Raw genomic sequence first — 17,203 nt, forward strand, 5'->3', positions numbered from 1 at the left:
CTTGGAAGTAAATGGCAGCAGGGAGATGGGTCTAAGGTTGTTCAGGTTGGTGGGGTCCAGGGAGGGTTTTTTGAGTATGGGGGTGATGTGCGCGTGCTTTAGGGGGGAGGGGAATGCGCCAGTAGAGAGGGAGAGATTGAATATGTGGGTGAGGGAGCGTAGGATGGAGGAGGAGGGTGCCTGGAGGAGTTGTGTGGGGACAGAGTCAAGTGGTGAGGCGGGCTTCTGAGAAGACCTTGGTGACCTCCTCAGTGGTGGCAAGGCTGAAGGAGCAGAGTGTTGGGGAGGTAATAGTGTGTGGGATGTTAGATGTGGTGGGGGGCAGGGCGGATGCGAGGTCAGAGGAGGGGTGAGTTGGTGGGGTTATGGTGGGAGGGAGGCTAGGTGGGGAGGTAGGTTGAGCATTGGTGATGTCCTTACGGATTGTGTCGATCTTATTTTGGAAGTGCTTGACAATCTCGTGGGAGGTGTGTGAGGTACAGGGTGGGGGTGGGGGGGGAGAGAGTAGGGAGTTGAAAGTGGAGAAGAGCTGGCGAGGACTGGAGGAGAGGGTGTTTATGAGGGTTCCTGCCCAAAATCTGTAAATAAACATCCCCTACCATGATGCCCCTTGCTGGAGATATGTTTAAAAACATCCTACCTTTGACTGACAGCAACTAACTCTTTGTGTAGTAGCTGGCTGTCATTCCCAGCTGTCACTGACAGCTTGGGTTCCCATTAAACATTAGGAACCAGTCAAAACAATTATTGGTCATGGGATCACTATGTCAGCTATGGCATAATAACCACATGCAAGCTGTTAGCTTCCTTGAAAAATAAAAACCTTCAGCCAGATTAGAGTGTTTATTAAAATAGTATACTAATTAAAAGCCATGTATGCTCTTAAAAAAGTTAAACAACACATGATGGTGCTGCTAAATGTTGTCTGGGCATCTGATATGAATGACCTTTAGCCACAAAAGAGTTGGATTAGTCTTGATTTTCTAAATCCTCAAAGAGTAACAAAAAAACTTATACAAATGTAAATACTTCACACATTTGCAGCAAAGCGGACATCTCAAGATGTATAATAACGGAACTCTTGCACTTCAGTGCAATGTGAAAGAATGTATTTCAGTGGTTCCATAGACTAATTGATTTCAAGAGGTGGCACGGGTTGGTGGCACGGGTCTTACTGCCCTCATAGAACTGTGGGTGTCCTCATTTCACTAGAAATAACAATAAAGAAAAAAGGACGCACCGACCTAGTGCATTACCAAAGACACCATTTATTGAGAATAAAAATATGTAAACTGGCCAATAGGTGGGCCGTTGTGAGTTTTCTAAAATATACACATATGTGTCTTATTCCCTATGTATGTGTTGGATATAAAGATATTACACACATACACAAATATACTTCATATATTTCATATTTTTTATATATTTTTATATACATATACATACTTTTTTTTGTATTTTATGCTTATTTGTATTAATGATTCTTTCTATCAAATTATTATGTAATGTGTATAGGTTTGCATTTACATGACATTTATTATTATTATTATTATTGCTATTATTTTTACTATTCATTGGTGTAACCAGAGTCCATCTGAGTGACTAGCCAGTAAGGATTAGCATGTTTTCATTTGATGAATAACAACAAAGTGTAGCGCAACAGACTATTATCTCACATAGAAATAAATATTAAACAATAATTAAAGTCCCATAAAAAAATCTCTTATAACACCACAGTACAATGTGTATAGGATAAATCTTCTCTCCACCGTTTGGTGAAAAACCTGCTCATCTTACTTTATGACCTCATCAATAAGTCATTATGCCCTCAACATGTTGACAGACTTGTGTACACCCTCTGTGGTATTCCTCCAGCTCCTCTCCCAACACCGCCACAGTATACACTCCTCCAGCTGACGCTCTCATATAATATGTATTATGGAAAACAGAAAAGTGGAACCATAGTGCTCTCTATTTATTAGCGCCCAGATTAAAAACACTTACAAAATGTAAGAAAATATAAAAAATACTCCAGCATATAATGTATAATTTTGTTACATGGCACACCACCCTACTCTTCCAGATGGTCATCAGTTCAAAACATCTAGGGCACAGCTCAATCCACCTATACGAGTTACGCCCCAGATTCATGCTTCCTCCGTAGGCAGGGAGCCAGCAAATGTGGAGCCCTTAAATAATCCATGTATCCCTTCTCCCTACCCCCACTTCCTGGCCACCGCAAGTGATGTCATAGGCCATCTTGGATCATTGGAAAATAAGAAAGAAGTTATATATTTCTAAAAGGGTCATAGAAAGCAATAATAACATGACAGAAGTACTGTATTTACCCTTTCCAAGTACAAAACTAAAAAAATATGTTTTTTTCTGTAGTCTATCAGCACCATCAGGTTCTTAACAGTTGCCCTTTTCAAAAAGAAAATAATTTATTTTACCCATACTTAGCTACTGAATCTTGCAGAAGGCCATTGTGTTCAACCCCATTTGTTGCCACACAATTGGACCATAAATGAAGATTTTAGCCTGAAAACCATATTTTCACATGCTGGTATTCATCTTATGAACTCGCTGAAGAAGAAATAAATTAAATATTTATCTTTAAATAAAGTAAATTTGGACAGGGCGTTTCCTGCATAATTTTTTTTCCAACTTTTTTATGGTGGGTTATCTTTTTTTTCATCAAATCTGAGCTTTGATGCATGTTTCCATCTGTGTTCTAGCTATCAAAGCCAGTTGGAAGATTAATATTGTGCATTTTATTCTTAGAAGTTTCTTGCAGAAAAGAAATCATGTTTTTAATGTTTCATACACCAAAAGTCATATTTTAAATATGCTTTAAAGATGAACTAACTTCTAAACGAGGAAAAGGAATTCCTAATGAATGGCGCTTTTATAGGAAAAGGAGTATTGATATGCAGAAGCTCTGCCAAGTCATTTTTTCCACTTTGTAGCCTGCACACAAAAGCAGCAATTTAACATTGTTCATAAGTGTGATGGCTCAATTTAATTAATGTTAATGCCACATTTTCATGATTATTTAATGGGTAATTATCTTTTTCTTTGCCTGTCTTTATTTGCATTATGATTTCATTCTTATACATATATATGTTGACACATGCTTTGGCAGAGTCATCTTTTTTTTTTAGCTAAGAGTATTTGAGTTAGCACTTGTTAGTGGTATTTTGTTTTAATGTAGAGAATGTCAGTCTGAGCACTTTAATTAACTGCTATATTTCAAGCCAAGGCTATGGTATAGTGGGACTGCTTTAAAATCAGGCAAGACATACTAGTATTTTGCTTTTTTGCAATTCAGTTCAACATCAACCAATTTCACTTGGTTATTTCACTGAAATTTCAGTTGTTGATTCTCCTGGCCCCATATAGAATAACTCCAATGCTTATTCAACCTAGCGGGTTTAAAAGAGTACTATATATCTCATTATTTGCTCCCTTGGCAGCTGGTGTTCTCCTTTTTCTCTCTTTCCCGTCAATGAGGACAGACCCTCAGGGGTTTATTTACTAAAGCTGGAGAGTCCAAAATCAGACTCCCTTCTGCATAGAAACCAATCAGCTTCTAACCTCAGCTTGTTCAATGAAGCTTTGGCAATGAAACCTGGAAGCTGATTGGTTTCTATGCAGAAGGGAGTCTGATTTTGGACTCTCCAGCTTTAGTAAATAAACCCCTCAATGTCATCACATTCAATGCTGAACCATTAGTACATTGTACTGTACATGATGACTGTGAAGGGGCAATCACATGATCAGTAAAGAGAAGCGGCTTCATAGGAGCAGTCATCTAATATTGAAGGAGCCTGCAGGAGTAAGGAGTAAGGTCTGTAATTCTGCCTATTCCATGTTCCCTAGACTACTCAACCATTAGAGGGGAGTTAACACAGTGGATTTTTTTAGCTGACTGGATTTGATTGAACTTATGCTTTTTTGAAGATACGTTCTTAGTTTTAAGCATTGGTTGCAATATTTGAGCTGCTTTTGAAAATTGCTAGCTTGCTGAAATATCTCCTTGCTGATAAGTATAAGTAGGAGCAAAGTGCTATGTGTATGCCTCAGGAAAGTAAATGTTGCAAGATACAATAAAATGACATATGAAATCTGTTGGTTGATACACATTTTTAATGCTATCTTAGTTAAATCAGTTTAATCAATCAAATCAATTTGGTCTCAGTAAACCTAATAAAGCGCCTTATCATTTTAACCAATGAGGTTGGGCACTTTGTTCCTTAAAATGGCAGTACAAGGGTAAGTGTCTTTCATTTAACCAGCAACCAGACCCAATTCCCCCTTCCACACTTATGATACTGGTGCAGGAATCCTGCCTGGTGTGTCATGGTATTCTGACAGTGAGGAGACTCCCCTGCCATCAGAACACACACATCAGCACTGCAGCCTACTGCCTGCAGCACTGATCACGCCAGATCAGGCTGTTGAACAGATGACAATCACCAGATCAACCTCTGTTCATTCACAGTGGTCACAAATAGATTTAAATTTAGCTGGTCCCTGCTGAACAGGGTCAAATTTTATTCATGTATGGCCAGCTTTAGTTTCAATTTCCATCATGTCCAGGGGCGGACTGACCATTTGGAAACTCGGGCACCGCCCGAGGGCCCGGGATCAGTAGGGGGCCCCATGAGATGCCCCTGGTACCTTTTTCATAGGCTTTTTTGAGTTTGGGCAAGTACACAGGGGCCCCATGATCCCCTATTGCCCGGGGGCCCCATGAGTTGTCAGTCCGCCCCTGATCATGTCTTAAATTTTGGAAACATCTTTTGGTGTCAGGTCCTCTTAGAAGAGAATATTAGCGATTGGATGAGCTATTCAAAAGTGGATGGCCGACAGGAATCTGCTGCCAATTTTGTAGTCTTTCAGTCTTGACCTAAACTACACCAAATGTTCTTTGGTTGATTTCACAGCTGGATATATTGGTCTTCAAACACGGCAAAAAAAAAAAAAATCTCAAACATCTTAATTAATAAAACATTTATGTCATTTAAATAATCTGTGAACATTTAGGCCTCGTTCAAGCCATAAGTGCAGAAAAACTGATGGAAACTGATGCGCAGGTTTCACTTACAGAGACATTAGTTTACATCAGTTCTCATGTGCACTCCAATGAGTTTTCTACATAAAATGTACATGTGATAGTAGTGTTGTAGTGTGAACAGGACACATAGAGAACAATTGATTCCTTTGTGCCTTTGCAAAACGCATGCAGAAAAACTGATGTCTCTGTTCCATGGTGTGAACAAGTCCTTAATTGTCAGATCACATATAACGCTTTTATTATTATAACACTAACTTTGCTCAAATAAAGATATTAAAATAAAAAATCAATTTGGCAATATATAAATATTTAGATAATATTTATTATAGAATATAATTAGAAATAATAATAGGTTCTGTAATTTCCTTTTCCATCAGTGAATTTAAATAGTCCCTTGCTGTGATTTGTTCTTTTATAGATTTGTAATATTGTATTTATTATTTTCCAAAATCTGCCAGAGACTGTGTTCTTTTTTGTTATTTCTTAAGCAAATAAAATATAACCTTTCTACTTGTGTGCATAACAAAATTATTTTGGACAGGATCAAGAATGCTATACCATTGTTTTTTCACCGATATTGAATTATTGCAGTGCCAGGACCATGTTTTTCTTCACAAATATTTAATTATGATACAATTTGGCTAATATAATACTTGAAATGTTTTTGTTAGTTTTAGACAGTTTACCTCCAACACAATATAAGGAGAAAATGAGCACTATTCTTCTGTGGATCCAGCAGTCTGAAACCAAACTTGCAATACCTCAGGTCACTGTTACTGAATGTGAAATCATGGAACAAAGACTCAGGGAGCTAAAGGTATGTAATCAAATGTTGCTTTTCTATATTGTTACAAGGCAGCTTACAGTACTGCATACTGAAGCAGAGATGTTTCATCTTTGCTGCATAGCAGGGCAGTTCAAAAGAGGAGCAATGATATTTTTATGAGGCAGACTTATAGGATAATAGCTTGATTCATAAATCCCCCTCTGTCTTTAAATGTAGCACCGCAACAATATAAAGCATGACACTGAACGCTTCTTAGGTGGGTCTGTATGTGGAAAACTGCTTCAAGTAACTTGAAAAGTCTGTTGCAGATTTTTGCTACACTGTTACAGCTGGCTCTCCATGATTGCAAGTGCAGGGTTAGAAAACATATAGGATTTTATTTACTAAAACTGGAGAGTGCAACATCGGGTGCAGCTCTGCATAGAAACCAGTCAGCTTCCAGTTTTTTGTTGTCAAAGCTTACCTGAACAAGCTGAAGATAGAAAATGATTGGCTACCATACACAGCTGCACCAGATTTTGCACTCTCCAGTTTTAGTAAATCAACCCCTTACGGACTTCTGCAAATCTTGTGCTAAATGAGTGGTGCTTTGATTTTTACTAAGGTGTCTGATTCTGTTGCTAACATTGTTGATAAATGTAATTCTCTTTATGATACAGTACTTTCTGTAAGTTGAACTATAGCTTCTGAGCTTCTGTATTATATAAAAGGAACACCATCTAAGTGAATATACTAAACATACAAGGGAAATGCATTGGAAAAAAATGTCAGGTTGCTGTGAGGTCTTATGGGTTTAACTGATTCACAAGCTTAACTGTGTTTGGATATGAAGTCATATTAGCGAGTGGTCCAAGGAATACATATTGATGTTCAATTCCAGCTCGGAGCATGCACAGCTTGCCTATTCCAAAAGAAGGCCTATCCTCTAAATGAGCCTATATATCTCAACCTAGTAAATAAATATTAAATGTTCTTTTAAATAAAAAAACAAGTTAAGGGAGCCTGCTGAAAAAGAGCAACAGGGTAGTCTTTTGCTAACTACGTGGTTTTGCATGCTGAACATTTTACCATTCTTCAATTGATGCTAGAAACATAGGGGTGGATTTATTAAAGCTAAATAGACTGTCCACTTTGCAACTGCAGGTGCATTCATTTTCCCCAGAGCTTAGTAAATGAGATCAAGCTTTGCTGATTCCCATCATTCAATCATGTGTAAGCATTTTTTTAAATGTTCCTTGCACCTGATTGGGTATTCTTTACAAAGTAAAGTTATACCACATTGTTATTAGTTATTATTATTATTCAGGATTTATATAGCGCCAACAGTTTGCTCAGCACTTTACAATATAACGAGAGACAATACAGCAACAATACAGTTGAATATAAGAGGGATAGGAGGGCTGTGCTCCTTGGAGCTTACAATCTAGGAGGGAGGGGCTAGTGGTACAAAAGGTAGCAACTGTGGGGGATGGACTGGTAGGAAGAGTAGAATATTCCATTATTAGCTGAGGGCAGGATAGGCTTCCCTGAAGAGATTGCCTAAAAGTGAGCAGAGTAGGCAATAGTCTGATATTGGGGTAGAGAGTTCCAGAGGATGGGGGAAGCTCTGTAGAAGTCCTGGAGATGAGCATGGGAGGCTTTATATGTTATTGTTAATGTTTTGAATTTTATCTGTTGGGCAACGGGAAGCCAGTGGAGGGATTGGCAGAGAGGGGTGGCAGATACAGAACAGTTAGTAAGGTGGATGAGTCTGGCAGCAGCATTCATGATAGACTGAAGAGGGGATAGCCTGTGTTGAGGTAGGCCAATGAGGAGGGAGTTACAATAGTTAAGACCAGAGATAACATTACATTTACTAAGGAAAATGAGAGCAACGGAACTTGCAAAGAATGTGGAAGTAAAAGACAATCAGTATAGTCACTATTAATGCAGCATACCATACAAACATGATGTGCATAAATAACGAACAAATCAACATGTCCACAAATCTGTGAATTCTTAGTTGCTACAAAGCACCATTAGGCGTTCTCACTCTGACTCTACTACTCCAAAATATGATACAAATATTGATGCAGCGCAACGAAAACAGTGTTTTTAAATAAATCTCAAATGATGAAAGAAAAAAAGTCCATAAATATGTATCTTTGGCCAACCACCAATGAATTACAGATATAACGGTCTTCACTTCAACGGATCACCCATGTGTTACATTCATAATACCCTGTGAACCATATGCGCTCACTTCCTGAACTGGACCTTAGCCAATAACCAAGGTCAAACACACTTTTGCCCCTCTAGGGCTATACTCCAATTGGTTCCTGCCTCCCAGTAACAATCACAGGCACCAACACATGGACTGGAGCTTCTGTTCCTCCTCCATGTGACGTGTACTTGTGCAAAAGGATTAAAACCAATTGTGCTTGCTATACATTTTAAAAACAATTTATTAAAATCTAAGATGGGAAACTCACAAACAAATAAACTCTCAGTGCCATGTTCTGCACATAGTATAAAAGTAAACTGCCTGCTTACTGCAGGGTCTCCACACCCTGGTAGCATCAAATGTGCTGACTTGACTGCATTCCTATATGCATTACACCTCAAAAGGCTTAAAGACCTAATTGGTTAAAGTTATCTTTAAAGCTATGAGTGATTGACAGACCTCTTCCTACCTGCTTTAAATAGATCACTGCTTATATGCAAGTCTATGCACCAAGAGGGAAAGGAAGGTATACAAGCAGTAAAATTGTTTACCATATGGGACCCGCATTGATGAAAGCTTTAATGCCTTCTGTATTAGGAAAACAGGTATTTGTGGCTTTTGCAGTGTTCTATAAAGAGCAGGATCCATGGTTACCTGGCTAGCATCCCATGAACTACTTTTTCAAGATCATTATTATGCCAAGTCAAGCAAACATTCACCCAACAGGAAGAAAAAAATGAGATTTTCTTTTAATGCTAGCTGTTATTTTGTTCTTCAGCCAGGGCTGTAGGTTTATCTGTCTGTTGTTAATTATGATGCCTTTCCTCAGTCAAAGATATGTTAAAATGTATGGTTGTATTTGTTTTTAATGATGTTTTTTCATACATGCTTACCCCTTAGATCGCCACCATCCATACTTTGTGAAATGTTTATTAGAACCTAAAAAAAAGCAGAACACAATATTAAAATCAGTAATTTGTCTGATGTACTGTATATGCATTGGATTATAAGATTGCCCCATCAAGAGCTGCTGGTTTCATGTTACCTGAGCTGTACAAAGTCTTACGACTCTGCCAGTGTCCAGAGGTGGCTAGATAGTACAAATATTAAAAACAAATACAAAATATATCTTGTTTGCCCTGGTATTACCTCTTTTACCTAGGCACAGATAAACCAGAATGTAAAACCTAGAGATGTTACAATTATCTTTACTACACTTAAAAAATATGCTATGTACTGACACTATGTAACATAAAGGCGATATTAATAAATACTTTCATAAATGGATGCTACTGAAAGACCCATTAAATATTTTATAAGCATATTTTAAAAGCATGCATTTCTGGAACATTTTTGTATTATGTTTACTAAAAATAAATGGTCATTTTGCAGAATTTGTTTTAATTTATGATTTGTTTGTTAGTACGGCCAGTAAGTTTAAATGACTTCTAAGTAGGTTGTTTGGGATTACTGCAGTAACCATCTGGCATATTTACACGCACACACGCACACACACACATACACACTCTTTTTACAGTTAATAGTGAACAAGTTGTTTTTTTTTATTAATTTATTAATTTTTTATTGTTCCTTGCTCTTGGCATAGGTTTCTAATTGCCTTGTGGTTTAGCCCTGCAGTATATATAGTTCAGTTGTGGATATTAGTTTGTATTTTTGTAAAAGAAAACAGTGCTGTTTTTTTCCAGTTTAGCTATCAACAAAAACATTAATGTGTTAGTAAAAATGTATTATGTTGATCCAAAATACATCTAAATTCTTACAAGCTCCAAATTTTTCTACTCACACACCACACACACACACATATATATATATATATATATATACAGTATATTATATCCATATATATATATATTGCAAGTAGAATTATACCTATTTTGTTTACTGTAATTTACCTTTATTAATTGATTATGCCAATGCTCTCAGAGTATGATTTTTTTTTTCCGCTAATATGCTATATCACATTTGACTCCTTATGGGTTAAATACAATAGCAACATATACACATTGATAAGGATTTGTTCATGCCATGCTGTACTTGCATGCATTTTAAAATGAACTGGTGCCCAAGCTATGGACAATCAAGTATTTATATATTCTTAGCAAGTACTGTGGTGCAATTAATTCCCAAAGTTCACAGAAGCATTAATGTTCTTCGGGTCTTTCTCTCAGCAATGCTCTTTGGTCTCCTTTCCCAGAACCCCTGCTTTATGTTTATATTACTGTATAATAGTTGCTTGTCTACAGGTTCATTATAAGCTCAGGAAAATGCAAATTATATCAAAATATATAAAACCAGTTCACACGAACTGTATCACACTGTATCACACTTAATGTTCACTGCCTTCCTATGGAAACCCTAAAATATGTGTCAAGATGAAAAAATAAAATAAAATAAAACATATGCAGTACAGCTCTGCAATACATGTACATTTTATCCATGTTGTATCCCTTTAAAGATCTTGCAAGTACAGAAAATACTTGTTGATCTGCCAAAAATGCACCCCAAATCCTATTGAGGTCAGACAACACACAGGAGGAATGCAATAAAGCTGCTGTACCACTAATCCCTCTAGTAAATGTGTTGTGCCAAATTCATATAGCATTTGTGACACGTTTGGTTCTGACAGTGACTCATACTCCAAATTCAGATAGTTCTACAATACACCACTTGTACATTGCAGCACATTGAATGCACCAAATTCAAAATAAAATATCTACAATTCATATCTTATGAAAGTGGAACTAATTAAGACCAAATCTCTTTTGGCGAACAGAGAGAAACTTGTGCAGACAGATTTTGAAAGTGTTTCATGCATTCTAAATGTGGTGCAGCATGTGCAAAATTCAAGTTCTAGACAGCTACATGAATTTGGCACATGCTGCACCACTTTTAGAACACATGATAGACACTTTCACAAAATCAGTCTGCGTCAGTTTTTATAAATTCCAGGGACAGTATTTTTTAGACTTAGTAGTGTCAGCCCTGCTCTGTTGGCTTTTGCTAACCTACCCAAACCTTTTCATTACCCTCTTCTCCGCAACACAAAAACAAATTGTTCTGTGGTCCAACATAAAAACAGGGAGGGCTAATTATCCTTCTTGAGATAATGCAGCAAGTGTGCACAGGACAGACCTGACTTTCTGATATGACAGATATTTTTTTTACGCTTATGGAATAGATAAAACAAAATGGTACCTTATTTGACCAAAACAAAGAAAATAAGATAAGTTACCTATTAGGGTTTTCCTAAACTGTAAAAGCATGTCTAAATGAATCAGAAAAGGCAAGTAAAATGACAATAAAATACATTGAATTTTGCTTGCTAAAAGCACATAGCCTGATGTGATTTTTACCTTAGAAAAGTGTTTTCTATCTGTTGATACAAATCTTCATTTTTTTCTTTTATAAGGCTACCTCTTTTTTTGCTTGCTATGGGCAATTGGGGCTGATTTACTAAAAGCAAAAAGACTGTGTATTTTGCAGTTGCACTTATTTTCCTAACTAAATGTAAATGTGCTAAAGCTTCACTGTAAAGTATATCTGAGCAGGTGCAAGAAGACAAAAAAACATGATTTTTTGCTTAATAATAATAATAATAATAAATAATCACCCTAAATCCCAAATTCCTGTATAAGCACACTTCACCCCTACCCTTAGAGGTGTACAAAATATACAAATAATATGCTCAGTGATAAAATAATAACAATGACCCTTTCCTCCAATCTGTGAGTATAATAAAGTCCCGAAGATAAATCAAAAGTCCATAATCAAATACCAGAAATTATTTAAAAAATCAAATATCCCTTCAAAAATAAATAAATCAAAAGTGTCCAAAGATTGTGATAATCTCCTCAGCCTCTTGCAGCAACTTGATTTACCTCAAACAAAACAAAAATAAAAAACCACATAGTGCATTATCCTTAATAAATACAAATTATATAAAAAATCATCCAGTGATATTTCACCCAAGTGAAAAAGGTGTAAACAACAAAAACATGTGCCAATACACTATGTATAGTGAAAAACCGTGCAAGTGAATCACTCTTTTTTGTGCTTATAAACACACGCCACAGAGTCCACTTCTACTAAAGTAAGGAGTGAATACCCTTACCAATATTTAAATCACTTTATGCCTTAGTAACAATCCCCAAGAAGACTGTGTGATGGGATGAGTTATTTTCGGCCAATATCCTCACATTTCACTTCCACCTCATAGTCCATACCAAATTTCTGGTATTTGATTATGGACTTTTGATTTATCTTCGGGACTTTATTATACTCACAGATTGGAGGAAAGGGTCATTGTTATTATTTTATCACTGAGCATATTATTTGTATATGATTTTTTGCTTGCATGTGATTGGATGATGTAACTCAGCAGAGCTTCACCACATTTAATAAGCTCTGTGGAAAATGAGTGCAACTTTTCTTGTGGAGTCTATTTGCCTTAAGTAAATCCACCTCAATGAATGACAAAAAAGTGTACTACTGCAGTGAATCGTGAGAAAGAAACGGGCCAAAAAGAGGATGGCCATGTTTTTGTATCGAATTACATGCAAAACATTAAATAAATATATATATACTTTACTTACTTATGTACAATATACTGTATATGAATATACTGTACAGTGCAGTGTATGAACTCCTGAATAAAGAAAAGTGTAATAGTACATAATAGATTTTTGTTTTTTTGTTTACATTTTGGATAAAGTGAAGAGTGATTAGAACACCTGTCAGGTTTTTACTGCCTCTGTTAGGGTGATTCACCCTCTCTATTTGTCCTGTTTACTGTTCTCACAGTGAGTTAAAGTGAAAGAAAATCCCTAATTTTGGGTTGTCACCAGAACGGAAATTCTAACGAGGACACGAATTCTGGTGTACCTGGTGACAACCAAGAATTCCCTCATTTTAGAGGATTTCCTTTCACTTCTTGGAAAATTTAAACTTCAATGAGATGAGACACAGATGGCCAAAAATAAAACTGATAGGGGTCATAATCCTTCCTAAAGACCCGTATACATGGGCCGAATATTGACCAGTTCAACAAAAACCAGCAGACTTTTGGCCCATGTGTACGACAGCCTGTCTAACAGAAGCTGGCCAAACATCCAGCTTCTGTCGAAGGGGCATGACTGTAAAACATCTGTGGATCAGTATTGACCAGTGTGTTTTGGTGGGGGGAGGGCAGAACACAATATCTCAAAGGGGAGATCGCTGTACTAACATCCGATAGTTAGTACAGCAAGCTCCTCTCGAGCTCCCCAGTTTTTTTTCTGTTTTTTTTTAGTTCAACCCGTTGTGTTGAAAGAAAAAAAAAAGTGTGTGCCTAGATTTACTCTATCCAAAATGAAAAAAAAAGATAGCTTTTGACTTTACATTAATTTGTTAATCATTGTAGTAAATGGTAACATATTTTACAGCATCTTACTAATAATAAATCTCTGTGAGTTTGTCTATCCATCTTTATTTTGCTTTAAACAGGCCTTACAAAGTTCCCTGCAGGAGCATCAGGCTGATATGAATTATCTCAGCAAAACTGCAGCGGAGTTATCTAGCAAAGCACCTGCTGATGTCAAACAAAAATACAGGGCAGAACTTGATCAAGCCCAGAGCCGTTGGAAGTCATTATCAAATCAGCTAGCAGGACAATGCCAAAAATCAGAAGAGTTACTAAATAAACATAGACAGTTTCAGGTACTCCTGTGAATATCATTAACCTGTTTTATTTTTATCTGTTTACTATATGTTTCTTATATAGTTTCATAATTTCTGTACAGATGGTGTCAAGGAAAGTGGTGACATCTATAGCTATAATATGTTTTTATTTTTCTTAGCCGGCTATTGCAGATGTAAACATACAACTTCACAACACTGGTACCATTATACAGTAACACAATTCCTAAAGGATTTCTATGGTCATGACACAGACTTTCATTGTATAACATCAGCATTGTAATAGCAATACAAACAATAGCTATATTTGACAATTTGATGTAGCCTTACTTGAAAAATCTTCCTTCATGTTGTAACTTCTGCCTATCTGCTGGCCACTAAAGTGGAGTTCCACTCAATCTGTAAAAAAATAAAAGTCAGCAGCTACAAAAACTGTAGCTGCTGACTTTTAAAAAACAGCTACTCACCTGTTCCATGATCCTGCGTTGCCCCCATCGCAGCCCGTTTCACTGGCTGTCCTGTATTCCAGGCTCCGGCATTTTCAGTGTGGGCACCCGGTTGTGACAGCTTGTGGCTTCACAGCTGGGTGCCCACTGCACATGCACGAGTAGCGCGGGGCTTCCTGAATGGCCCGTAGTCTTCTGGGACCTGTCACGTGTCCCACAAGACTTCGGGGAGGGAGGGGAGGAGGACAACTTCCGTTTCCAATCGCCTAGGCAATCACAGCAGAAGTGGGAGCGGGTACCTGTCAAATTCGGGTACCCATTCCCCCCGCTCCCCAAAGGTGCCAATCCTTAATGGGGAATAGGGGACCGATCTTTAAAGTGGAACTTCCCCTTTTGGGTGGAACTCCGTTTTAATTTCCACAACTTACTGGATTCCCTGCATGCTTTGCAGATTCCCCTCTGCTGTTTACATATGATTTCTAAGGACTACATATCCCATGATACCTTGCTGCCTGCAAGCAGTGATTCCTGTACTGACTCCTGAAACTCCTTCTCCCAGTCCCTCTGTAGTTCAGAAGTCAGGTTCTGTGAAATGTTTGACACAACAAGGCCTACTCACAGAGCATAGTGAATATATGTCACAGAATGGGTGAGGATCTTCACAAAGTAAGTTTTCAAATTTCAGTATTGTTTAAAATAATAGGAATAGGCTAGTAATGATGGAAATACAATGTGGAAACAAATATATGATTTTACATTTTGACAATGGATACACTTTCAAGAAGAATTCCACGCATTGTATTTTTTACATAGTTACATTGGAAAAGATGGAGAGCATGATATCACCACCCTACCTCTCCACCTTATCCAATCAGAAAACTCATTATATTCATTGCAAAAATGCAACAATTTCTCTGACTGGAGCCTGCACCCAGAGGCCAAATTTCTGTGTTTACAATGCAGCAGAGCAGCAACTTGGCACTCGATCCAAAAGATAGTGGGGATCACTGAAGTAGAGGTGTCTACAACAGTCATTTCAAGCTTCTACAGGGATCCCACAATGATGGTATACACATAAATACATTGGTCCAATCTGGACCAAAGTAACTATGTAAAAAATGCCATACCTAGAATTCTTCTTTAATGCATTTTGACATGAAATATTAGGGTTAAACCTGGTAAATACTCTTTTGTGCTGCTGCTCTTCCTGTTACTTTTCTCTCTGAATATCTAACCCCAAACTGTTTACTGAAACTCCTTTCACTCCATCGCTCACTTCCCTTGACCTCTTGTCATGAAGATGTGGAAATGAGAGGACATCTCTGGTAGCAGGGTTCCCATCTTAGAAGTTTGTCACTGGAACAGGTGTTTCCACTGGAAGATTTCCATTCATCTGACATTTGTAACATTTTTAATTTCTTCTCTCTTTTGCTTGGTGACAATTGGTCATTAAAACAAACAGGAGAGAATTTCCCCAGTGGGTACAGAAATAAAAACTTGACAGATTGTCTAATCCTTTCTTACTCTACCCAAAAGTTAAAAAAATGCTTTTACATACACTTTAACATCTTTTTCTGCAACTAGCTAGGGTAGTACTGGCTCAGGAAAGCCTGCCGTTTAGCCTATGTGTTCATGTGCACATAAACATTTAGAGAAGTTTAGAGGCAGAGGCGTTTAGAGGCAGGCAAACAATATATCCAGAAGCAGCTGAGGTTTTGCAGACACTTCTGAGGGTGTGTAAACATGTGTAAATGTATCTAAATGTGTGTTAACACTAGGCTCATTTAGCACTTGAGAGTTAATTCTTTCAATGGCCAGAATAAACTATTTATTCTGGCCATTGAAATGAATTAATGCCCAAACAATTGACGCGGCTAAACACTCCTAAATGTGTTACACACTTTTACAAACATCAGGGACTTTTTCTGCCAAAACACCACTGCCAGGAGGAAAGGCTTCAAGAAGAGTTGGGTACGAAAGGAGGCCAACTAAATTATCATGTGAGTTAAAGGAAGCCCCTTCCTTTGTCTTTTCCTCAGAGCAGCCCTGACAAAAACATTTTAACTTGTGATCCATTATCCGTGATTTTCTTTTTTCATCTACAAATTTTAAATGCCACCAGAACCAATTTACAGATGCATATGAGCTTGCTTAAAATGTCAAGTCAGTGTTTTTGGATTTGTTTTTTCTGTTATTTACTGGCAAACAGCTGAAGCCCCCCAATTACATATTTAGTGCAGAGAGGTTGACCTCTAACGACTATCATTATTGGTCATTGGTTATGAGTAAGTAGAATTGCTGATTTCATTTTTTATGTGCTTGGATATTTGTATGCAGATATATCTCATGTGTGGAGAATTAAACAATTCCAGGTAATCATCATTCATGGATTGTTTGTTTTTCCTCAGTTTGGAGAAATGTGCATGCATATATTTAGGCAAATCAAAAAAAAACTCAACCAACTGAATCACAGCTTACTCAAAACATGGAAGGAAATAGAATGAGCCAAATGGTTCCTTTATCCAGAAGTTATAGGTATTCTACTTTCCTCCCAGTAGCTGAACAGAGCAGTGGAGAAATAAAGTGAAGGTGACTTTGTGCAGCTGGGGTGGGTAGTAGTAGGATAACTGCTCTTTGCCCTGCATGGCAAATACATACAAATATATGTAAAGGAATAAAAGAATATTGACCACTGAAAACAAAAATACAATAAACACATATTTTTACCTCTTTTACCAAAACAGAATGATATCAAAACATTAAACAAATGGATGACTGATGTGAATGTTTTCCTCAATGAAGAATGGCCAGCACTTGGGGATTTAGAAGCACTTGAAAAACAACTAGAACAATGTAGCGTAAGTATATAATTCACTGAAAAAGCAAGATGTATATATATTGTTACAGTAGGCAGGTGAAATCACCTGGTTGCGTCCTGGATGGACGATACATTTGTCCGAGGTTCAGGCTTTATGGGGATTTGTTCCACTAGA

The 17,203-nt window shown here is 37.3% G+C and overlaps 1 protein-coding gene across 1 annotated transcript in view; it reads left to right on the forward strand.

Annotated features, from left to right (window-relative positions):
- Positions 1-17,203, forward strand: part of DMD (dystrophin) — a 2,676,943-nt gene that overhangs the window by 785,849 nt on the left and 1,873,891 nt on the right. Inside the window, exons 21-23 of the mRNA XM_089653005.1 lie at positions 5,752-5,897; positions 13,573-13,785; positions 16,955-17,068. Of these exons, the coding sequence (XP_089509131.1) occupies positions 5,752-5,897; positions 13,573-13,785; positions 16,955-17,068 (473 nt within the window). The remainder of the gene's footprint in view (positions 1-5,751; positions 5,898-13,572; positions 13,786-16,954; positions 17,069-17,203) is intronic.

Source organism: Staurois parvus, unplaced genomic scaffold (assembly GCF_062004578.1).
Source record: "Staurois parvus isolate SC_StPar_1 unplaced genomic scaffold, SC_StPar_1.0 ptg000696l, whole genome shotgun sequence".
NCBI classification, from domain to species: Eukaryota; Metazoa; Chordata; class Amphibia; order Anura; family Ranidae; genus Staurois; species Staurois parvus.